A 26007-nucleotide genomic window follows, 5' to 3' on the forward strand; every position below is an offset into this window, starting at 1 on the left:
AAAAGTTGGTTTCGGAAAAGTGGGAGGGGGGAGGGAGAGGATACATACTGACATGGCTCTCAAACTTCGTATTTTTGCGTTACAGACTATTACACTTCACTTCCAATGAAATGTGAAAAATTACCAATCACAATGTTTTCATTCGCATGTCAAAACACATCAGAAAATTTACTTTCGGAGAAAACGACAAAATAATGATAGAATTTCCAAATTTTTGCGTTATGAGAATTCTCTACAAATAATTTATAAACCACGAATTATATTACGTGTCTTCACCTTCATCACATGTCTAATATCGAATGAGAAACAAGTGAAATCCACTCGACGTCCTCTCATGCTACCTGACAACGTTCACGCTTGTCACTTGGTTTTTGTGCGTACGCGAGGACACGCCACAAGCAAAAATTAAATTTTCTTTATCCGCACCCGAAAGTGCGGTAGACCAGAAATATCTTAATATTTAATAAGTGGTAACGCCATCAACTGAAATATTATATTTGTAAATTCGTCGTTTGGCTTTTGTTATTGATTGAGCGCCTGCGCGGGATATTCATGTGTACGGCTATACCATATAATCACACCTCGTGAAGACTAGATTTTTTCTATTTCGATATTGACAACAACATTCTCTCGCCAGTTACATGGGGGGCCGCCCGACTTTTGCAAAACCGAGGCAAAGCCGAGGTTTTTGCTGGTCGGGGCGGGCGAAAAGTGAGAACTGAATTTAAAAGATTTCATATAATTGCTGCAGAAAAAGTGAAATCCAGAAAATGACTATTTATAAATATGTATGAGCTTTTCATTTATTTTGCGGATTATTCTCCTTATCACAATGACATCGAGAAATATTAAAAGTACAATGCCTTGAATAATGCCTTTTCAGGGTTAAACTCGTTTCAAGCTGATTATTATAAACTTGATTGGATCGGTTTTGGAAAAATCCGAGAAACGAATTTTTTTAAACTAATTATCGTTCAACCAAACTTTCAAATTTGTAAAATCACAGCACTGATAACCTGTCACATTTGTGTACAGTCCTCGCCTGGAGAGAAAACATATGAATAACGCGCGCCACAAAAGGCGTTGTTCCCGGAGCACAATTGCGCCGGGAAGACCGCACTTTCGGGTCGGGGATCAAGAAAAATAGTATACGACACACGGCCAGAAAATCCAACTTTCTGGCCTTGTGTCGTAATATACTATTGGGGCCTAAACGAATGAAATATCATGTATTACATAGGAGTAAATACTTTCCGACTCATGTGGTTATAATCTTCAGTTCCGACGCGGCTAAAAAACTCACATAAGTCAGAAAATACTTTAATCCTGGTTCCATTCCTACTTCATCCAAAATCCTATTCAACAATTTCCTGTGACATGATAAAATATGAAACGCTATATAAATTCCCCGTCTTGCATGTGTTACAAGTAACACACGTCCAGAACGTTAAAAAAAAAAACAACAAATCTGCGAGAATTAGAATTAGAGAGGCAACATTTCCGGCTTTCCTGAAGTGAAGTATTTTTCAACTGATTGAGTTTATCATTCGAGTCGGAGGTGCGGAATAGTTCAAAATATCTAAAACAGAAAGACAATTGAGGATTATTATTTTTTTAATGCTTAACATTCGTCAGATAACTCGAGGCAAATGCAAATAGACATTGCATTAGATTTCTTGTAGCTTTTGATAATTTTTCGTTAGAATGGCCGAAGAGGAGGTAACGTTTCAACCCATGAAATGTTTAAATACAGATGATTATGTATGGAGCTGATTATAATTTATTAAATTTGGTAGGCATTCGCCTAATTCAAGTATCCGCTGTGAGATCTTTATGAGATCAAGAATAGAGTACGATACGCCGTAAGAATTTTGCGAACGATGTTCTCACATTCACGAATGTTCGGTTTTCCTCGTCGAACTGAACTACGAGTCTCCCTTTATAGAAAATTCTTTCATTATTCCATTCAGGTTAATTTGCGATCCCGAACTAATCAGACGCTTTCATGAGTGTTCACCAATCCCTGAGCAGCACCCAAGTGGACAAAAAAAGGTCATCCCCCGATCTATTACACCCTCTTATCCCGCAGGTGCCCATACACTCAATCCTCAAAACCCCCTGTGCACCAGGAATTTTATAACCTCGGAGACACCCTCCGTGATTTTATTGTCACAGCAAATCCATCTAAAAAGCCACTTCTTTCTGAAAAATGTTTTACTCGTTTCGAAGTATTGAACCATTTTTCCATCACAATGTGCCGAATAGAGACTTTTTAGAGACTCGAAACCCAAACAGTAATTTTGTTGGACGACATTGGGAATTCAAACATGTTTTATTTTCAAATGTTTCGTCAGTTTATTTTTGAAACACGGGAAAAGTACTTGTGAACCTCAATAAATAGTCCCAGAAAAGTTCCCGAAAAAACTGCGAAGCAACGAAATTTCGAAGTCTTCTGAAAATGAAAGAGTATTTGGCATTAAGCAAATCATGTTGACTACAATTTATTGTCAGACACATGACATTATCTGCAGTTTTTTACAGCACATATAACAGTTTCTGAATGTGCATATTAAGTATATAATAATCGATAATAAGCTCATTATTCCAAAACGACTGATAAAAAATAATAATGATTATTATACATAATTTTATCTGAGCTGTAAGCATGGGTTTCTAATTTTAGGAAAGTTCTGAGACCGTGCGACCTTTCAAGTTTCAAATGGTTACTCACCCACGAAGTCATATTGATAACTAAACATCAGATTAATTGAAGTGTTGGCACACACTCCACCTTCAGCGGAATATCTGTGGACTACCCTTTGAATTATGTTGGTGAGAAGACGTTTGATTTGCAATTATAATGAAAATCTTCGTGAGTGAGCACAGAAGTTGGCAAATGCGCAAGTCGTTCACTGTAATATGAGAATGTCACAGCCAATGGAGAAATTTCTCAGCTACGAACGAAATTAGTTAAAAAACAATGTATCAGAAACTCAAAAGAGCATATAGTAAAAGGGCCAGCAATATTACTGTCGCTATGACATAAATTCCAAAAGATTACCAGGGATGGTAATTTAAATTCGCAACTATTGACCCTAGAAAAATGGAAGTTTCACGCTAAGTTTTATTCCGCAAGTGAGCACTTATAGAACGAACATTTATTTTAGAAATCAGTCCCTCCATTAATGGATATGTATTTCGGTCTTTCACAGAAGATTCATATCTGATATGATAAATAGAGATTTGATTTGAGGTTAGAACCGCGTTTTATCAGTCGCAATGACATAAAAATATTTACTATAACGCCGTCGCGACCGCGGCCTTGTTCGCGGTATCGCCTTTACTTCTTCTCTAATCGATTCTCGATTGTCAAATGATCTTTATCTTTATTAAATCCACCATGTTCGATTAGTGACCCCTCGCGCTTTTTTATTGTATAAGATGTCGCAGGCCATGTTTCGATTACGTCTACCATTTTTAATTAATCGATTTCAGATCTCATGTCTTTTTGACATAGGATAAGGAAAGTATGCAGAGCAATGACAAATATCAAAATTTCAAATGTTTTCGCAGATGTGTTTAGACGTCTAAAACTTAGATGCCTTTTGTATCCAAACCTTGTATATTTTTATATTTTTCATAGCATTTTCAATACTGTGATGTGAAAGCTATGACATTTCACTAACGTACTATTTCGAATCAAAAGTCAAGTAAAATCGGAAAGAATAATATTATATTTCGTGAACGCTGGAAAAACGTCTGAATTAACTGAAAATTCATCTGAATTTCAGACACACTGTTTCCTGAAGATCTTAATTCCCTTTATTGCAGGAAGACAATTTTAATAACATCGTACATTGTGGAGATGTACCTTAATAGCAAGAATTTGATCGTCTTGTTAGTGATGCGATCGGTGTTTGCAGGAGATCTCCATGTAGATGGTAAGAAGCGGGGGGGGGGGGAAGAGGAGCGTTTGTAAACGCAAATGCATTGGAAGGTTGGTGAGGTGGTTTACTATTGAGTTGTACAGGAAATTACCATAAGGAATATGGTGAAAACATCAATTATTTATCGTAGCGAATCGTCTCCAGCATAGGGAAGGGCCTTGCACGCTCATCTTGTGTACTTACGTTGTATACTTGAGTGGAAGCATAACGGGACTCGGCAATGATTTATTTGTAAATCTTGTTTTATGCTTTTTTCCTACGGCGTAGAAAAAAAAGCAGGCGATCGGCTCTATTTAACAAACGATGCGGCCGATGCTTTACGCGCCATTATTTATTGTCCTTCGTTTCTACCAATAGGATTGGTATAGTATGCTTCCGATACGATCCGCACCAATTCCATTCCAACATTGAAAAGATATTCGTTATATGAGTTAATTGGAGGACTGACATTCGCTGGAGCTTTAGAAAGACATATTCCATCTGTTGAAGACATGAACTTCAACAAAACAATAAATTTTGTAATTATCCAACGTCGGATATGGAATTTTAACTTGCTATCCCAAATTTTCATCAACGATTTCTGTACCAACGGATATATATATTGTCATAGCTTTTTATGGTGCCCACTGAGACAAATATTTTGAAAAAAAATTAAAATCTGTTGAGTGGTTGATGAGATATTGAAGGCAATATATTCACACAAAAAAGTGTGATATCTCTGGAACTGTCTGGCCGATTGCGCCCCTCGCAAAATAGCAGCCTTTGATGTTACAAGAGATATACGTGTACAATATTTCAACTCGCTAGCTCTATGTTAATTTATGATGATCACAACGTTTATCACGATAAAACCTAAAAACGGTGATACATTGAAGTTTTATATCGAAAAAATGTAGATATTTTGATCGCTATAGATAGGACCCACCCACTGAGACGAGTATTTTGAACAAACATTGAAAATTTGTCAGTAATTTCTGAGAGATGAGGAAAAACGAAATTTTCAAAAGACCGATCGAGCTGGAACAATGCATTAAAGTAGAGATAAGTAATAGCTAGCATAAGTTGAGAATTCAAATTTTTATCCAAACAAAACAATTTTTACCCTATTTTTTTGCCATTTTTCTCTAAATTAATCAAGAAAGTTACGAACATTCCAGCCCAGACACACATACATGATATAAAAAACATCGTTTGGTCGCGTTTTATAACATTTCAGATAATTTGAAATTGAAATTCGAGAATCGACAAGTTGGTCAGATATAAGGCTTCCATTCGTACGCAAAAACCGGTTAAATCGATGAGACACGAATAAGACTATTGAACATGACTATTAATCATGATTATGAAGATGTTTTAATTTACTCATTCGAAAATCCATTTATTGGAAATAGATTAATCTTCATACTTATATATCGTTAAACATGGTTCTTTGAACCATGTCATCAATTATTTTCTGCTTCATGTGAGATATTTACTTGGGACTTGACGAGAGATATAGGAATTTACAGTTAAGAATTAATGATATGGAGGAACTGTTGCTGATTAGTATTCTAGGCTTTCTTACGCTTCACTTGGTTGGTTCTCGTCCAGTAATTTATTTTCTCTTTTGTACGTTCTTTCGCTTTTGTTCAATTTTATCAAAATCTAAAAATGGAGACGGGAACATGATTTTTCGCATGAGAGTATCTTATATATAAGCTATGGGAGGTAATCACTCACCTAAAATTATCTGCAAGGAAATAAAGAACTGCAAAATGCCTTTCGTTTTTTATTTCTCCCTGCAATCATTTCTCCTGTGAAAGACTTTCGGTTGATGATGTGCGAATGGAAAAGCTGAAAAATCAATGGAGATGTTGGGCTTTGTGTATGTGTGCATTTGTAATTTCAATTTCAACTATTGTAAGACGTGTTCAATTGCTCGAGCAGGCATTTCATCGGTTCCGGTTAAAATCCATGAATGAACTTGGTGAGTAAATTTCGAAATTCGAATTTTGTTGCATTAAGTTGGTGTTTTCTCTTCCAAGTTTTCTATCACCTTATTTCCATCGTTATGCTAGTTCTTTTGGGATGAGGGTGCGATTTTAGTAATTCGCTGATTTCCACTTTTCTCATTTTTTATTGTGTAATTCTTATAATATGCGTGTACAGCGATCTGTCGTAGGCATTTGTCGTATTTCAAATTCATCCTATTTTTTTCAGGTCTCGGCGCTTTGTTGTTTCATTACTAAAGTTTATCTCTTAATTATCTGACGATCCATCATATTTTTTTCTTCAATTGTTATCTTGGCTTCTCGGTATGCATGAACGGAGAAGTAAATTATAATAATAACTTAATTAATTATTTCACTCAAACGGCCCTACGAACATATCTTTGGTGTACTGCTTCGGGGGGAAAGAAAAATTCGTTAGAAATAACATTTATAGTGTGCGCCTATTGATTATGCATTCAGCTGGGGTATTTTGCGGCACAGCGGGTTTTATTTATTCATCTCCAACGTCTTCATTTTTTACGTAAAAAATCGCTTTTCTTTTTCTTCACCTCCCGTTCAATACTCACATAAATTTTCCAACATTTTTCTTTCAATCTTTCAATATTTAAAAATTCATTAAAAATTTACATTCACAATTTTTTTCATCTAAAAATTATTTTTCTCGTAATTTTCACAAAAACATTTCATTCACCAATTACAGCCTATTTAATAATTGATTGACAACGAAGCCTGCCAGACATGTAATAATTAAGAGAATGTCGCAGTGAAGTTGTTTGAAAGTTTGGATAGTATAGAAACCATTGTAACAGTGGTCAATATTAATCCTTGATAAATAATAAGTTGTAATTAATTGAGTTCTATAAGTTTTTGACGGTTTTGAAGAGTGAAAACGGACGATAAATCCAACGAAAATATTCTAATAGCTCAACTTTCGATAAATTTGGTTGAAATTTCGATTACACACAATAGTATACATATTCCGTTACTAATGCGTGAAGCTGAAAATCATACGAGAAATGCTATATTATGTAGAACCGAACTTCCAGCTCAACCAATAAAAAGTAGAATCACGCCCTTGTTTATTGTGAATTTCTATAAATTTTGACCCCTGAAATCCGTCGGGAATTTGGGGGGTTGAACTTTTTTTCACTCTTTCCAACTTACAATACTTCCTGCAAAATTTTACAATCGTCACCATAATATCCGGAGAGTTTGAGATTTTAACGCGGTCGTCTCTTAAAAAATGAAGAACAATTGTTACTGTTAGGCAGAGTCTTCAAAGGCACCTCGAGGCTTATCTGAGAGCGAGAAAGTGTGGGAAATGGGTAGGAAGAGGAGAGAGAAAATTATTCTGACGTCCTGCGTCAACGCTAAAAACAGTGTCAACCTCAATTAGCTAACATCGGATGAAATTGGGCCTCAGATTCGTTATATTAATTACCATTTTGTAAAATAACCTACCTACAATTTTTGTAATCTTTTACTTGTTTTTATTTATTCTTTTATTTATTATTAATATCTAGGAGCATTACTCCTGTGCCGGCATATACTTCCGTGCACACTTATAGCCTATGAACACATGAAATCACTGCCCCCCCAATCATCCAAAATTTTGGACCCAATTAGACAAGGCACTGAAGGTGTATTGTCCTGTTTTTTTTTTTTATTGAAAACAGAAGAATTTAATGCGCCAAGAGTAGGCCGATACTTCAATATTGGACGTAAATAATTCGGTGGTTATTGAATCACGATATAAAAAAATATATTGATAACCAAGAATTTCTTCCTCCCCTTGTTAATGATGAAAATTTAATTAGAATCAAGAAGCTCACTAGCGTCTCAATTCATTGACAGGTGAGTGACAGGGCAGAAAGAACAACTAAAAACTACTTAAACAGAAAAAATAAAATCGGTGGAAAGTCGGTTGGTCCCTATGCAAAGTGTTAAATAAATAATAATGTCCATTTTTTTCATTTATCTATAATTACGTAACATTATTTACAAGAGAACCACGATCAAGACATCAAGTGCAAATTCATATTGTCATTTATTTAGAGGTGATAACCACTAATTTGTGGTTCGAGAACAGCCAATATGGCGCAGGGGGAAAAAATGAAGAAATGAAGTGATGGTTGCTTTTTCACTCTCTGCCTTTTGTCGGAGATTTGTTTTTATTTATTCATTAATTGAAATACTTTAGTCTAAATGTTATCCTAATTGTGCAAACTACGCTTCATTTCCCTAGCTGGAAGAAACAAATTACCAATCCAATATCTCGTAAATAAGCTACATAACTCACAAGATATTTCCAATCTCAAGTATCGCACCAATATTCATTGAAACTTTAGATCTCAGAGATGGCAGAAAGAAAATATTCCATACGCAGCTCGTTAGTTCTGATAATATACGAATATTATCTTAATAGATTGGGACTGAGGTGGAATGCCAACATGTGGAGCTGAAAAATTTATTTTTCATTCATGAACGCCCTAAATATAGCTAACTAATAAATACTTGACTGGTTAAAATAGTTATTTCAAAGGCTTTGCAATCGTTTGTGACGCCACGGAAAACGATTGGAACCGACATAACCCGATCTTGTGGCAAGTCTGCGCCAGTTGAGATTGACAACTCTCAACTGACTTCATACTCGACCAATCATATGCTACATGGGACATTTCCTGATGTCATGATCACATAATTTTGGTCAGTTCAATTGCCATTTCTGTCAACATAAATTTTCCGAGTAATTGGGAAATCTGTTCATTAAATTCTATGAAAAAATTGACTAATTATAGTCATTAGGTTATGGACAATAACGTTCTGCAGCAGCAGATAAATATGAGTTAACAAATCCTGACAATATCGATAGCCGTGATTTATCGAGAACGATTTGAACGATTTTTTTAAGCAATCTGACAAATTGCATAAATTTGGGAATTGCTGCTAGCTCTATATTCTATTCATCTTACTTAATTTCTATCATCTCTGAGAATTAAAATGATAGATAATGTCAGTGCACAACTGTAGATTAGAGCGCGACTTCGAAATGCATTATTCTCGAAATGTTTTCTGAGTTACGTAGTTTTCTTTAAAAGTCATCGAAATTATCTCACTTATTCATGGTGCGTCATGATTGTTTACTTGTTTTTTTGTTTTTTTCAAACAATATTCAATCTCTTTATACAATTCATTAGCGAGTATTGAACTCGTTATTAACGAAGCACAAGGTCGATCCCGGTTTTTCCATCCTAAGATAATGAAAAACATAATTAAAATATTCAAGAATTTATAGATCATATAAATTAACTGGGGAGGTTATGTTTTAGATTTGACGGGATGGACCTTGGTTATCGTCGCTATTCGTGAAGGTTTTTACTTAATAAAAGATTGTTGTGCGGTCCTGACAAATGCCTGATAAGCTCCTGAAGACTATCGAAACTCAATGAACAGAAACAACAGGTGAATGTGTTGTCAGGAGCCGCTATGACCCCTCTATGAACTGAGCACAAATGTTTTAATAGGTGGGCTTTTTGCTTGAACATGGCGACACAGAGTCGACAAGCAAATGGTTTCTCTCCGGTGTGTACTCGCAAGTGAGTCTTCAAATTCCAGGACATGCCGAATTGTTTTCCACAGTAGGTGCACCGATATTCACGGACCGGATTACACTTTGGTGGATCTTCGGTGGAGGGTGGCGGTGGAGCTCGAGCTGGGGGAAGGGTCCAAGCACCCCAAGGGGGTTCGAGACCAGCCACTGATGCTGGATCGGCGCTGGGAGGGCGGTGAGAACCACCTGGTGGCGTGATTGATCTGTCCTGCTGAAATAAATCATTTTATTCTTAGTCAAAGCTACAAAAACATTTTTTTCTTTTCTTAACAAACCTGATTTGGATAATGATATGATTGATGAACTAAGTCGGATAACTCGCCACGGAACTCTAGAGTTCAACTGACGACAACTTGTTTGAAGCACAAGTAATGAAATAAGCATGGGAACCCCCTCTCTATTTGATTCCCCTTCGTTTCAATAAAGACAATAAATTATCCTCATAAGAATGACAAAGTTTCCAAAAATGAGCTACAGATTTTCATAAATCTATACATTTTAAAAACACTCAACTCTTCGATTTATTCTTCTATCTAGTTTTCTGAATATTATAAAAAAATTCAAACTAATGAACGGTTCTGTCTTCAACAGAACAACGGTTTCAATAGCTTTCACGGTATTCAATAGGGAAAATCCGTTTATTAAGAAAAATTGTCAATGAGTTAAAATGTCGTAAGAAAAAAAAATCCGCTTCATTGAGGTAGGTTTCGGATACGCGCACTCTTCGAGGAAAAATTTCTCTTTCGTCGAGTCGGGATTCGAACCCGAGTCTCCCCGATATATACCGAGCACGTTTACCGATTCAGGTGTCATCCAAATTTACTACATGGGATGGTCACAGCCACGATGACTCATTGCTAAATGATGGCGTTCAAGCTTGTGAAATAATGAGCATGAAGATTTACGCGATTCGCAATTTTCAATGGCTCTATGGGATCTTCGGAAAATGAAAAAACTCGAAGTTATTTATCGTTGAAGATCATAACTAATCAAGGCGGCGTCTAACCCCAATTATGTTAGTGGGAGCACGTCTAAATATCCGGTCGAAAATATCCAGTTAAAAATATCCAATTCGAAAATATCCGATTGTAAAAAACCCAATAGCAAATATATCCGCGAACATTGGATCTGTTTGTAGATCCAAGAAGGTGGATTGGAGTTCAAAATAAATTTGTCTAATTTTTGTATTGGATTTGATAGCATGTGGATATTTGTATTTTGGATATTATTGTTTTGGACATTTTTCATTGGAGATTTTTGTTTGGGTATTTTCGACTGGATATTTAGACGTAGAACCATGTTAGTCAATCTCAGCTTATCTTTCCAAGACTAATTTTTCCAACAACACGTAACCTAAAAAGTGGTTGACTCTGTAGAGGTCTAATTTTAATCTACAATTTCTTTCCGTCTGCTCATACATAACCGACGTCGGTGGCCGAAGTGGCTAGGCACCAGCCTAGGGTGCGGAAGGTGTAAGTACAAATCTTAGCGGCTGCGAATTTTTCACACCCTGAGGCTCCGACGGGGGCTGTCGGTAGTCGGTTTTTCTTGTAGTTTACCATACCCACTACTCTGTAGAGGGTATGTTAGGACGAATTAACCGAAGGAAGACAGACAGGGACGAAATATTTCTGAATTTCCTCAACTATTAATTTCACTATTGGGCAATCAGTTGACGCGGAATTGTAGGATCATAGTGGTCATCAATAAATAAATGTAAAAGTAACTAGTCAAGACTTTGATAATCAAAGATAACCACTTAGTACATTAGTATTAAATGACAGGTAAAATTGCGCTGTGATTAGAATATGTCTCTTTTCTCTGAAAACTCAAAACGAACTAACGCCTCAACTCTTCAAAATCTTACTTATTTTAATCACTACTTTCTCCCTCTTCACTGTAGTCCATCTGTCTACAGATTCTATCTCCACTGGACCTCACGCAAAACTGCCAAAAAGGTAGGTATGCTATAAAACCGTCATTCAATCCCTCTAAACACTGCACGCTAAATTATTAACACTAGGAAAAACTATAAAAGAAAAAAAATAAACATATAGCCTAAATTTCACGTTCCACAATGGACTTATTTAACTGACAGAAAATCTTTGTTCTAAATTCTACGTCTTTTCTTAATACTAAAAGTTATTTCCCTATGCATTTTAAAAATCTTAAAACCCACAGAATATTTTAATGAATTTCAATTATCACTGAGATTTTTCTCCGTAACATAGCTTATATGTAATTTAATACAAGCTTTGCTGACCCTTGCCACGACACCGAGAAAAAAGTCTGTGAAAAATTACTGTGCCAGGCACTAGGATCGAGGTGCAACATACTAGAATACTGGAATGCGTTTAACTTACACATAAAAATTCCTACCGATACCATAAATTTTGTTATAAATTTCGTAATTAATGATGTGTGACTTTGTGAATTTTACTAAACAGCACTGTAAAATTTGAAGGTCTATTATTTGTTCTTTGAGGTTTGGCTGTACTACACAGCAATGTTTCGATAACTCATTGCGAATGGTTAACGATGAGCGTCGAATGCAGCGGATTATTGCCAACATTGGACTTGGTCATCAGAAATGCTGTGTTGCATCCGACTTTAAATTGTTACAAGACCGATATAGAAGTTTTCCTAAGCGTAAATATGAAGAATGTAGATAGGGACAACAGCAGGAGAAAAGTATCAGCTTACTTCAACATACTGTTAGAAACGAAATGAAATTTTGAAGACCATTGACGATTATTTTTCAGGGCGGCGACACTTAATGCAATTGAGGGGTAAAAACCTCATAAAATTTGGGGTTACACTGCAAAATTCTAGAACTTTAAACGATATATCAATGGGCATTCTACTCATTCAATCTACTCATATCTGGGATCAGATTTAAATATTCCAGATTGGAATATATTGAGTTTTTTGATAAAATTTGAAATCCAATGTATTCACTACCATTCCTTCAAAGCTAAGAATAGATTCACCAGAACTTTTTGGTTTTACATTTATTGTCGGAGACAATGACACGAGAGTTTACCGTTTTATTTACTTTATCCTCTATCCTTTACCATATCAAAGTTTCCCGAATTCGCGGAAGAACATTCAGATACAAGGAAAAAGTTATAACAATGTAAACATTTTACCACTATGGGGAAAAAACCGTCAAACTTTTGTAATAATCTTGAATGGCAGCTTCATCGCCTTTATTAGTCCCATCGAGGGTAGGAAAAAACCCTTGTGACTACCGACATTCTATAATCAAGACCGTGATCATGTGCTTTGCATATGCTCATAATATAAAATGAATAGGCAAGAATTTATTTAAAAATTACGTACAGTAATCGGCTATTCTGAAAATCGATCATATAGATATCATAGATTTTTATCAAAATTTAATTTCAGAATGCACTGGAATCAATCATATATTAAGGTGAGGTTTGATCCTGTGATCAGTTAAATTGATTGTGTTAAACCCCCAAATGAGTTTCAAATGATTAAAAAAAAATCTCGGCGTTCTAATCTCGACAGAAATTTCTGTCTTTGAGGATCACCATTTTTCCATTCCCAAAGCATTGAAATTTTCGATATTTTCACAAATCGTTTTTTCCCCAGCTAGTGAATGAGTTTAAAAATATGTAGGTTGCGGGAATCTTTCGAGTATTGATACAAGATCATAATACTTTCAAGAGCAAGCCTGAATTTTTTTCTTCTGGCAGTAGAACGGGGTCGCTAGTTTGTCAAATGTTATCTTTTTCATGATTACCTCTGTGGGATGTCGTTGTCAGAAGAAATAGTGAATACTAGTTCATAGTTGATATGCATGTTCTGCAATGATTCTGCATATTTCGCGTATTTGTGTATTGTTTGACAAAATCCCAATAGATCTTTTTTCGTAAAATAAATATTTGTCTAGTGAGTTGGTAATTTTAAGATGTATTGTGAGAAAAAATGAGGCTAATACTGAAAAAGCTGTTGCCATTGAATTACAGAACATCAATATTCATTGTAATATTTACACTTTTTGGAATATGCTCTTATTGGTGAATATCTCGGAATTTGTGGAATCATATCACAACCTTAATTTCGATTGAATTTCGTTGAAAATTCTGTCTAACTAAACAATCTATCCCCGGTAGTTCAACTTCACACTCGTTGCTATCCCCTCGCACTTGTATTAAAATATACTATTTGGTGACGGGGTGAAAGTAGCAGTGACAAAAGAGTATATTTCGATGCCAATGCGAGAAAATTTTTTTAAACTCGTAGGAGGATTATAGCATGTACTGACGATGAGTCTCAACGAAAAGTGTTTTGGTTTCTAAGTTTGCACTTTTTATTCACTCGTAAAGAAAAAATGGCGGAGTTGGAAACTGGGTGAACATAATATTGTCAATAAATAATGCAAAATTCTAAAAAACCAACTATTCGTAAAATCCGAAGAATACTTACTAAATATGGTGGTGCTGAGACACTCAGTGGATGTGGAGCTGTTAACCTCCTAGGCGTTTCAAACCCCGGATTGAATGGTACAAACGCGGTATTTTGCGCAGGAGAATTATGAAACCCCGGTCGACGTTTACGATGCGGTGTTACCACGTACGCTTCAGCTGGAGCGAGTGGTATTTCTTCGGATTTTCGTTTTCCGGGTTCCAGACCCAACGACAAACGTGCTGCTAACTGTCTCCGCCTCTCTTCAGCTTCTTCAATTGACTCTCGCCTCTCCAAAGGGGCTTTTTCTGGCCTGAAAATAGTCGTCAAGTTGACAATTTTTTATATTTTTTATGAATACCCCCCAAACGCAAAGATAGGGACTTTTTTAGGTCATTCATCTAAAAATGGCAATTCTATGAACTGTTACCGAAACCATTTAATTTGTTGGTAACGGATGTACTTTGCCACACGACAAAGTTGCATTCAATTTTTTTTTTTCAATATACAGGGGACAGTTTTCACGCATCTTTTGGCTCCCTTCTACCGTGGCTTAAATTTTCGATGGAGTTCCATGAGTTTCTCCATCGATCTCTCTGATTATCATCTTGAAAAAGTTCCTTAGACTAATTTTCGTTTACTACCTCAGTTCTGAGATATATGTATATATTTTCTTAACACGTCGATAAAGGCAATTTAACGATTTTTATTTTTTTGTTTAATTCACCATTCAACGAATTTGGATGCAAAAAACCAATTTATATCGATTAACCATCTCACACCTAAGAAATCACTTGAGACACTCGGGTTTTCTTCCAAAAGCTGCAGCTGGTCGAGCCTATATTTAAAAGATTTGGCTGAAAATGAGTTTTTCACTCTCCACATTTTTCAACGATAGTATTTCATTACAGTTCAGTACACTGTAGATATTCACTAAGCATTGACAAGTCCACAATTCTCCTTCCAGGACAAACATTCTGTATTTTTGTCTCTTTTTTTCATTTTTTTGCACGTGTCATATTAGAAAAAAACTCCTCCACTTGTCTACATAAATCGTTCCCTGTGTCTCAATCTACTTGACATTTTTCTAATTATTTTGCAACAACTCAACCATCTCAAGTGCGAAGTCTCCCTGGTTAGGATGATGTACAAAAAAAGCCCCTGTGATAGCGAGAGGCCGCCCATGGTTGACACAATCGACACACCGAGCATGAGGTACATTGGACTGTACTTTGGTAAAACTTTGCAGTCCAATTGAAGCGCTCAATTCAGGGGGATCGTTGTGCTAAACCTGAAAAATTTTGCCACTACCCCACTCGATACAACAACCTTAATATACATGGAAAGCTGGGTGTATGGGGTCGGTGAGGACTCGCCTATGAAACCGGAGGAATCCCGGACACCAATGGAACTTTATCAGGATTGTCTAATTCAGTTTACTCCTTAATGTATGTGGGATGACTGATTTATGGTGTGAAATGAGTGAAAGGGCAAATGCGGGTGTGAGTGAGATGAGAGAATGTCGCCACAAAATGTAAACCTAGACGGTAATTTTCCAACTATTTTTAAAGATTTGAATGTTTATGTGAATGTATCGGATGTCTGTTGCGTAGTAGGGAATAAAAGAACCATTGTTAGATTGAGTGGAACAAGGGAAGTGATTTTGGGAATGAGTGTGACGTGTGAGGTATGCCTTTTTGTGTTTATGTGTGTCGTATGAGTGGAATGAGTGTGAAAGAGAAAACAGTCTGACAGAGTGAGAAAGAGAAATACAATAAATAAATGTGTATGGATGGTGCGAGAGGACGACTTATGGGTCAGTCCGAGGATGAAGTTTGAGCAGTGAAGATCGTAGATTATACCTTATGTATTTTTATTCATTTTTTTTTAATAAATATTTTAAGTCTAATTGAAATAGTTACTGTCCCCTGTACCCTGATCCTACATGTATGAATAACTAATACCGGTATTATTCTCATTGTAAATGTACAACATCAGCGACTTCCAGGCTAATGACCATCATAAGTCTAAAGCTTACAAACTCAAACTTCAATAATAAGTTGAAAGTAATAATTTACCTGTGTATTCCGTCATGAGAGCTTTCGCTCTTCGTCGATGTACCAGAGTTGAGGCTGAGATTGACTGGATCCGAGCTATCCCTTCTCCGGGGAGGTTCGATATTACTTTCTCGATTATCCGATAACATAACATCCCCCTCCATTCCCTCGACGTCAACATCTTGTTCTACTTCGTCTTCATCACAGCCCTCACTCTTGATGAGCACCGAACAGCAATCAGCAGGGTTATTCGACGTTCTAGAAATTTCAATTCGATAGTAAAGATATCTGAAATGGGCAGACATTTAACTTTATAGGAGTGGATAGATAGAAACCGTTTTTCATACTGTGACTCATAACTGGAGCTCTCTTGACTGTCCGATGGCTGCGGTGTAGTTATCCTCAGTTGATCCGAGTCGGATGATGTGTGAGGCTGATTGGGATCGAAAAGCGCCGATTTTATTTGAAGAAGGTCAAAGAGTTCACGTAGGGGCGTCAATTCCGCTGACTGAAAGACATGAATTGGCATTTTTTAAAGGTTGTAGTGTAAAAAATTTCAATGCTTATAGTAATATCATGTTTCAATCTAAAATCATGTCGATGATTGCTCAGAGAGTTTTTTTTTATATTTGAGTCGTTTGCGAGATGAATTTCTAAAGGAATTTTCAAATCATGTTCCAAAACCTTCTGTCATTTGTCATTTCTCGGATTTAGAACTACCGCCTGTAAAAACAGGAATTTGTACGACTTTCCTTATATTTGCATTTTGGAGGAGGTACGAGGAGCAATCTTCAAGTGTTCCGGCATTAAATTCCGTGCGATAAAATTTCATGGAAAATATCTTTCGGGAAAATGATTTCTTGGGAACAACAAACTAAGGAAAAAAACTTTTCGAAAAAATTTCTTGGGAAGAAAAATATTGCAGAAAAACATCGCAAAAATGAATCATCTCAAAACAAAATCTAACGCAAATATATTTTAAGGACACCCACGACAATATGTTTCAAAGAAACAGAATTTCGGTATCGGGAATAAATAGAACCTTCAATTACAATAAATAGATTTAGTACTAATCAAAATAAACACAAACAAAAAAATGAACAAGGAAGCACTCAAAGCGCCACAAATGTAAATATCCTTCAAAACATAACTCATTACAGTCATTACACTTTCAGTTTCAATTGCAAATAAATATCAAACCGATGGTCTACCCCTGACAAATTGCTATTAACATACGCCAATTTTTTGTTGTTTTTGTAAGGAATTTATTCCCAAATATGTTGTGTCCAAGGAATTTTTTTTAACAAATTTTTTCCCCTACAATTTTGTCCAAAGTTTGAGTTTCCCAAGAAATTTTTACCAAAATGTTCTTTCCCAAGGAATTTTTGGGCGGACACCATCTCCAAGCATAGCCCAACCATCTTTCACGTGAATATGTTAAATTCAGACCTTCAAAGGTCTGAGCTTGAGATTCAAGTACAGTGGAACTTTCATGACTGCTGACCTTTGAAATACGCCTCGTCCACCTCCAGGAGGAGAAACGTTCCCACACCTATACAATTACCTTCTATGGCCACACTCTCTCCAACTTCTTTTACTCTCCCTTTCCAATTCACTATTGCATCTACACCTATCCCTTTCTGTCTCAGCGCTCTCCTTCGTTGGGTAATGAAGAAGGCTCTTTTCCTACGTATAAATTCCAAGGAACCAAAGCACCTGAGATGTGCAGTTATGAAAGTTCCATTTTACTTTACCAATATTTTTTCTAGTCAAAAGCTTTCCTACTTTCATGGTCGAATATTGAAAATTTGAGTCCAGCTCCATTTAACCTTGAGTTTTGGAGTATTTTACAGTAGCCTCGTTACTCTAACTTCGCAGGTTTCACTTTGAATTTTTCCACTGAGCCATTAGGAAATATAAAAAATTTTACAAAAATCAAAGGACTATGATCAAGGGAATTATTTCCAATTGACAATTTCCATGCATAATTAGCATATAACCAAAATTTATTTATTTATACGCTGTAAAATAGTAATCTTAATGACGTTGAATTTTCATGAGTTTGAAATATTTTTTACGCAATTTGATTGACAAGTTTTGCAACTGAAAACACTGCATGATTGAACTGTAGAAAGGATTTACATATTTTCATATTAATATCCTCTATAAAACTCTTGAAGTATTTATTTGAGGATATCTTTAACTGAAAAAAATAATTTTGTAATACAATATTATCATTATTATTACCATTATACGACATTATATTCTATTTTTTTACGGCGCAGCTGTATATATACACATATATAGGGTGTCCCATTTGAAACACTCCACCTAAACATCTCCTGAGGGTTGTAGGGTGTTGAGGGAGCTTTTTTAAAATGGCAATGGCATTTTCCACCCAAACTTATTTGTCTCAATGAGTTGTTATTGAATACCTTATAAATTATGTAAATTCCTACGTCTTTACTGAGAAAATGATTCGAATTCTTTTAGCCTGACCCGGGATGCGCCACCTGGAGGTAGAGTCGGTGCGCATTGCCTGCGCTAAAAAAAAGGAGTTGATGAATGTTGCTACCGTTGACTTGCAACATGCGCGTGACAGTTGTTCAGGAGATATTTAGGTGGATTGTTTGAAATGGGGCACCCTGTATATATGTTAAATATAATGTTATTGATTGAAGAGGCCATTCTGGGCATGAAGAAATAAGTAAATAAATAAATAAATAAATACACTGAACTCACAGGTATCACAGCTTCTCCATTGTACAAAATTTCAAGTAAATGATTCAGCTGTGTCTTCCTAACTCCAGACAAATGAACAACATGATCAAGGGCTGGATTACGAAGGAGACTAGCCAATAGTGGACTAGCTGCCGCCAAAACAACACGATGAGCTCTCACAACCGAGCCGTCGTCACATGCTAGTGTCACATCAACGTGACGATCACCGCTGTACCATGCGCCAACCTCAGCGGCCAAGGTGGCGGGGTGTTTCCCATAGTGGAGTGTCAGAAGACCGTCTGTATACATTGTCTGTAAAAAAAATACACAATACAATACATAATGAATAAATAAGGTATTATGAGACAAGAAAAAATACGATTAAATTCCAATTAACGTTTTTACGAGTTCATGCGGAATTCGATTATCTCTTCACTGGATAATACTTCATACTTTCATTTTTTTTTTGCTATCAATCAATCCCTGACCTTCGCTTCGTTTCGAAACATTACCATGACGCTATTATGTAATCCACGATTTCCGCCTTCGTTTTTTTTCTGTTACAGTGAGTCATAGCGTAACCGTGACGAATGGAAAAAGAAATACCACACGGTTGGAAGTGAATTACCATTTTGGCATTTCTCAGCTAATAATGGAGAAGTTGAAAGAAGAGAGGAAGGGGAAAGATCTCGTGAGGTTTGTTGCGAAAACTAATTCCCGTAATTTATATATAAACGAGATACTTTCATTCTTTCTTTTTTTCATTAGTAAATTAAAATTGCAGAATATTGGGCGTTTCTGCGTGTCGATATTCATTATAATCCATTTTTATAGCCCATCGCAATGGCTATGAACATCAACAGCAATTCAATGTGGTAAAAATCATTCTCAGCGAATTGCATTTGAAAGTTTTCGTATAAAATTCAGAAGTAGAGTTCGTGTAATTTTCAGTATTTTTAATGTTGTTTGTCATATTGACATGAAAATGACCATTTCATCAGACACGCCTATAATAACCAATTAATCAGTAACTTTGCATATAAAATGTGCATGTGAATAGCGTATGAGAGGCGCTCTGTACTTAGTCTAGAATAGAAAAAATATACTGACAGAAAATACAAGAGAGAACAGAAGAGAAACTCAATTTTTTAAACTTAAAAATTCGAATTCTATATATACAATATATTATATAATGTATAATATAGCATACTGTATAGTTTGCGTTGTGGACATTTTTCCACCACGCAAAAATAATTTGAATAAAGTGGAAATTTGTCTAAATTTCATACCATGAATTAACATTTTCAACCGCCTGTTCACCTGAAATTCAAAAAATTGAAATATCAAGGGAACTTTTTGACTAGCCGAAAAATGCTTATAAAAAATCTGTCAAGTTCCTAAATTATTTCTTGCTGTCGTTATAGCCTTGCATAGTAACCGTTTACATAGATTCTCGCTTATTTTTTCATTGAGCGATGAACAAGCTCAGCGGAGACAAAGTTTCATCGAAATTGGACGAAGCGTTCTGTTCGAAGATGATAGCAAACATGGAATATTCTCAACTGTGTCACGACGAATACAGTATCTTTAGAGTTTTAATGATCGCGGATTTTTTTCAAAAGTGGACGTTCTCTCAATGACATGTTTCCGTCGGGGGACGAAAGCTACTACTAATTAGTTTTTGGTATTTTTCCACTTCTTTATTAGCACTATTCTTTGAAGATAATGAGAACAAGTTTTTTTTAGTTGGGCATTGATCACCTTCAGAGCCCTTCGTATTATTTCATTGAGTTATACTACGCATTAAATTCTGGATGATAGGCAGTATGTAAACCTTTAAAATATTGCCACCCTCATGGCGATGTTGTACCAACCCACTAAATTGATTTTGAATATTTTCCGTTCCCAAGTTCAACTGATTGCATAACTAAAATTCAAAAAAACTATTCATCGTCAGTATTATCTAAATTAAATTTCGGAAAGGATGGATATTTCACCATTCCCTTCCTATAAACAAATAACAGAATTTATATCCCAAATGGTGGATTATCTTTTATGAAGTGTCGTAAAATTTTATTACCTGTAATGGTCAAAAATTTAAATTTCAAAATTTGCCTAGAACGGAAATGTTGATTTCCCCGTAGGATAACATTTCAAGTTCTGATTTTTTATCTTTAAAGAAAACAGGAACGATAATTAATTGGAGAAAAAAATAACGATTTCAAATATGATCGGATTTTATAAAAGGTTTGTGTAGTTTTCGCTAATCAATAAATTTACTAAAAAGGGCGGACTAATTTAACGACTGAGATAATTTCCAGATATATTTATTTACCAATTTTCTAATTCGTAGAAGAAATCTCTCTTCTAGAAATAATGAAATTCAGATACGCGGTAGAGTATCAGGCCAAGATAAACTTTGCTCGAACCCGGCAAAATATCTGGCTGATCGCACTGCATATCTATACATGACAGAACTTCCCCCTCCAATACTGCCAGCTCGTTTCTATTCAATATTATGGAAGCAGCGAGAGGATTTCAAGAAGTAACCTTAGTTATATCATACAAATCGCCTATGAGACTTCCAATGATGTGACTTTCAGATTTTTTAGGTGAACAGTAAAAAAGTTACGTACATAGAAACCGATTGATGTTCACATTATGTCGTCGGAAAATCATATACATAGAGGTACCTTTTTTACTTGAGTTTGACAACGTAGAATCAAATCTTGAGTTGAGAAACCCATTAATCGATGCAATAAAAGACAATCAATACATCTTGCACCTTAATTATGTCGCCTAACATGACCGAACTCCATACCCTCAGGTATTTAGTGCATTATCACTAATTCTTAATAACATCGTAGGAATTTTCGAGGTATAAATATATTCAATGAAAGAAAGCTATTGAGCTGATGTTCAATAATTTCTGTCTTCAGTACTCGAAAATTCGGTGGTCAGGACAGAAATTCATTCTACTCCTAATTTGGAATTTCGTTATGCATGTACAGTTTCAATAGCAGTACAACAATTCATCTACGTCAACATTATTTTTCAGTAAGAACCAACTAATAATTTTCTTGGCCCGTTTTGTTTACAAAACACTAGATTCCTTTTCTTTATATAGTACATTACGTTACAAGTGCGGAAATAGTACATTTTCTTTCGATTGCTGGGATGTGTTTGAACCTTCGAGGCTGCTTTATTTCACAATCTGAAGGCGCGGTCCCTCAGACCTGATAATGTAAAAGGACTTTTTCAAACATGTATTTCAGAAATAAAATTCCATATCTTGGTTAATATATATATATTTAACGCAATTCGTTACAAGATTTAGCTGGTCATTGCCCGAAGGCCTTCACCCAGTCTTTGTTTTATTAGAAGCAACAGTCGCCGCAAAATCATCATCTAATCTTTGGAGTTGTCTTATTCAAGAAGACACGAGCATATAAATAAAGTTAGCCATGGAAGGCATTTGCTAACTTCATGCCTAAGATTTGGTCCACCTGGTCGATGTCAACTCATAATTATAAAAACAGTTATTCAAGGTTATCGTTTTCAGGATTCACTCTTCGAGAACACGCCAACTTCGGTACCAGCGCCTCCCTGGACACTTAATAGCTCTTCAGCAGAGAATGTTTTAACGCTAAATCTCATTCATATCACCAATCAGGACAGGGCTACTTGGAGAAGACGATCCCTGAGCTGAGACCCCCGTCACCGACTGTGGGAATTGGTTGGTTCCATTTTTATCCCCACTCTTCGACTAGGTCGCCATTCCCAATGGCCGTGTAGACAGGTACATACTTCGGCGACATACAGTCTTTACAATATCCTGCGAATGCGGCAAATGACTCCCTAGACAACACAAGAGCTTATTCCGTCTGGGGTCATACAACATCCCCCATTATTTCCGCAATGGATTCTCGCTGTGGTCAACCTATCGGACAGTCCATAATAACGCGTTGCACTGTGTCTGTAGGTTGTTCGCCACCACAGTTCCTTGAGTCAGCAAGACACCGTATGTTAATATTTTTAGGAGCAGTCATAGCACATTTACCAGCTGAGCAATGGATTCGAGCAAACAGGCGACGGGGCGCTCCCCTCACCCGACTAGCAATAATGTCAGGCGAGCCTGAGGTTTGATCAGAACTTGATTTGGTGGTGACCAGGTTCAACTAATCAGGCGAGACTTGATGAAGAACTGATGAGTTTTTTATTTACTCCATCTGATTGGAATTACTCTGATCAGGTTCTCATATGGTGAGCTAGATCTGAACCTGAGGTCCGTTCAGCTGGTAAACGCCTTGATCAAGTTCGGATGAGATGAGTCTGATTTTATATTTAAGTCAGTCTGCTTGCGATTATTCAGATCAGATTTTGATCAGTTCAACTTGAGTGGAAATCGAGCATTACGCTTACAATTGTCATCTGCTAGGCAGAGTACCGAGGATAAATGTCTATGTGCAAAAAAAAGGGGAAACGCCTAGGTGCGCGTGAACAGCGAGTGATGCACACGTGTCGACCGTTTGCTCGGGCTACGACTTATCCCGGAAAAAGTGAAAAAAATGGGGAAGTTCTCTACTCAATAAATTCGGTTTCGGAAAAAAGGCTCTTTGTCGAAATTCCCCCGAACGTTCCCAGCTCATCTGTGACAAGCTAAAGATTTGAATAGTGCCAAAAATGGTTAAAAGATGGTATGCACATTACTATGAATATGTTGTGACCCAACACCCACCGTGCAGCATAGTCCGAGCGTTCATTTGATCAAATCCGGATCTGTCTGACGGGATTGACTTCTGATCAAGTTCCGGTTATCTAGCCTCATCAAATTCTGATCAGTTGGGCCTGATCAAATTCACATTTGGTCATATTGATCAAGTTCGGATCAGATCCAATTGAACAAGTCCGGAACGAGTGAAGGCTTTACATGCCGGATCAAGTTCTGATCCAGTCCTTGGATCAGTACCTGATTATAAATGAGGTCTGACCTGATCCGAGCTTGATGCAGACCTGAGTTAAATTTCGACTCGGGCATCTTCGGCTCGGCTCGTTCTCTCTTCGCTTGCCTCCTCTCATCTATCGCTCAGCTGTAAATTGTGTTACGACTGCTCCTAAAAACATTACCCCACTCGTTTCAACATTCTCCCTTTTTCGCATTTGTAACGTAATATACTATTATGATTTGGTTCTGACGCACCTGCTTCTGTGATATCAATATTTATAAGACCCAAGGTCTGAACTCGATGTGCCGTAAGCAGTGCAAGAAGGTGATAGCAAGTCCTAAGCGCGGAGTAAATGGGTGACTAATGTTAACGGAATTCAATGTAAAGTTTACAATGAAAATGCAAACGTGAAATTTCGATGTTTGATTTATTCATTTGTATAATCCAACAGCGAGGAATCAACCATCAGTAGCTTTTATAGAACATTAACACTGATATAGTATATCTCGATGCAAGTAGGGCAGGGCGGCAACAAGTGTGAAGACGGGGCGGCCCAAGGTAAAGCCGAGGACTGCCAATCACACGAATTAAAACACCCCGTCGTCCGTATATCCGAACTAGACTTTTTGTTAGTCATGGTACGTTCAACGAGTGGTGAACTCTGCCATTTTTCATTCACTTGTAAACGAAATGTAGCAGCACGGCTCCTATTACAATTTTTAGATCTTGCTTTTTTAGTTGCAAGGAAGTAATGGATCATTTGGATTCAGGTTCAATTGGATCATCGCGTGAAGTTTGCACTTGAATACATCCCTCAAAGGATTACACAGCCCCTTGAAGAATCTATGACTTATTGATCATAAAATATTGAAGATGTATCGCAGCAATAAAATCTGACTGTAATTGAAAATGAGGTGAATTAATTTTGTCAGCTACAAATTATTTATATTACCCCATTAATGCCCAGAATAAGTTATTGTTCTCCGGTTGATAAACACGTGTTTTATTATCTACGATGAGTCAATTTTGAACCGTTATTATGTATGAGATGCAATTTACCTGTTACAAGCATTGCATTGGCTCTCTTAACACTATTATAAAATGAGAGAAGAAAAACTTACATCGCGCGGAAATGAAAAGTATGATCACGTGAGGTTTCTTAATACTGAAGGGAGAGGGGAATGAGAAGGAGATGACCTTCGATCAGAATGATGTGTGATGTGTGTTGGTAATTGGAAAGGGGAAGACCTTGAGGTAGAGAGTCACCAAGACTAAGAAACACATCGATACGGACCAGATGTCTTCGTCACACTGGGCATTTCTGCACGATAATCTGCTTTGGATCTTAACGATATGTGATGACAGTCCATTGATGGAGTGAAGGCTACTATCGGGAAAAAATTATTTGTTGAGAAATTACGTGGAATTTTCGTGCGGTTTGAGGTGATCTAATTTTTTTGGATTTTATGGTTTTAAAGGGTATGGCGCATGTAGGTGATACTCAAGTGAGGAATGTCCATTCTGATGATGGAAATTAGATTGATCTAGGATTTGAGATGGAGCTCTGGGGGATCACTCCGCGATCACATGACTAAATATTACACGACACAATATTATTAATCAAACATATTTCGCTTGACAAAATATGATTAAACAAAAATATCACATAATAAAATATTATTAAGAGAAAAATCATAAATGGAGAACAAAATATTGATTTTAATTTCCTCACTTGAATCTTTGGGAATTGATTGAGTAATGGAATACAATTAGCAAAAAAATTAAAACCCATAAAATTTTGGCGAATAATATTTTTGACGTGTAATATTTTATCAGATAAGATTACGTCTCTGTAATACTTGCTCCTTCCAAGAATCTCAATCCAATCTTAAAATAGTCTTGTGCCTCGAGGCTGGAGGGCCGAGGATAGAATAAAGTTTGATATCATTGTCGAATCCACGACATTATTAGGTTTATAAAAAACGTACTTCGGTGTACCCAATTTTATTTCACTAAAATACCTCAAGAACTTATCAATGATAAGTAATTTTCTGGGGACTTATCGGGAAATTCGAAGGGTTGGCAGAGTATTGTCGGTGAAGCCTCGATCAAGACTGGAAATTCCAACCTGGACACTTGGTGAATTATCAAACTTCGTCCAAGTCGGGTTCAACCTTGAGAATCTAGGTTCGATCCACTTCAGTCAATTCTCAATCAAGCATGATCCAAACGCCATTCCATCATCCATTCACAACTGGATATGTACATTGTACAATAAGATTCACTTCTTGAAAGAAACGG

At 36.4% G+C, this 26007-nt stretch overlaps 1 protein-coding gene and 1 long non-coding RNA gene across 15 annotated transcripts in view; one reads left to right on the forward strand and one right to left on the reverse strand.

Annotated features, from left to right (window-relative positions):
• Positions 1-6043: 6043 nt before the first annotated feature.
• The window catches only part of LOC135173099 (transcription factor Ken 2), a 72020-nt gene continuing 52056 nt past the window's right edge, over positions 6044-26007 (reverse strand). For 2 of the 5 annotated variants that reach the window (XM_064139731.1, XM_064139730.1), the window contains 5 exons: positions 18782-19072; positions 16375-16547; positions 16061-16297; positions 14004-14295; positions 6044-9759 (listed from right to left, as the gene is read on the reverse strand). In XM_064139731.1, coding sequence (XP_063995801.1) covers positions 9298-9759; positions 14004-14295; positions 16061-16297; positions 16375-16547; positions 18782-19069 — 1452 coding nt within the window. In that variant the 5' untranslated portion in view covers positions 19070-19072 and the 3' untranslated portion in view covers positions 6044-9297. Of the gene's footprint in view, positions 9760-14003; positions 14296-16060; positions 16298-16374; positions 16548-18781; positions 19073-19272; positions 19292-26007 lie in introns of those variants that run through there. The other 3 variants (XM_064139729.1, XM_064139732.1, XM_064139728.1) reach the window with 3 other exon arrangements.
• Positions 16420-24614, forward strand: LOC135173100 (uncharacterized). Of its 10 annotated transcripts, none has more exons than XR_010301239.1 (5): positions 16445-16577; positions 18850-19115; positions 19327-21587; positions 22323-24344; positions 24445-24614. It is a non-coding gene; the product is annotated as an uncharacterized LOC135173100 (long non-coding RNA). The 10 variants fall into 10 exon arrangements; XR_010301240.1 differs by having other exon boundaries at positions 24477-24614; XR_010301237.1 differs by having other exon boundaries at positions 22323-24087; positions 24158-24614.

Source organism: Diachasmimorpha longicaudata, chromosome 2 (assembly GCF_034640455.1).
Source record: "Diachasmimorpha longicaudata isolate KC_UGA_2023 chromosome 2, iyDiaLong2, whole genome shotgun sequence".
Taxonomy (NCBI): domain Eukaryota; kingdom Metazoa; phylum Arthropoda; class Insecta; order Hymenoptera; family Braconidae; genus Diachasmimorpha; species Diachasmimorpha longicaudata.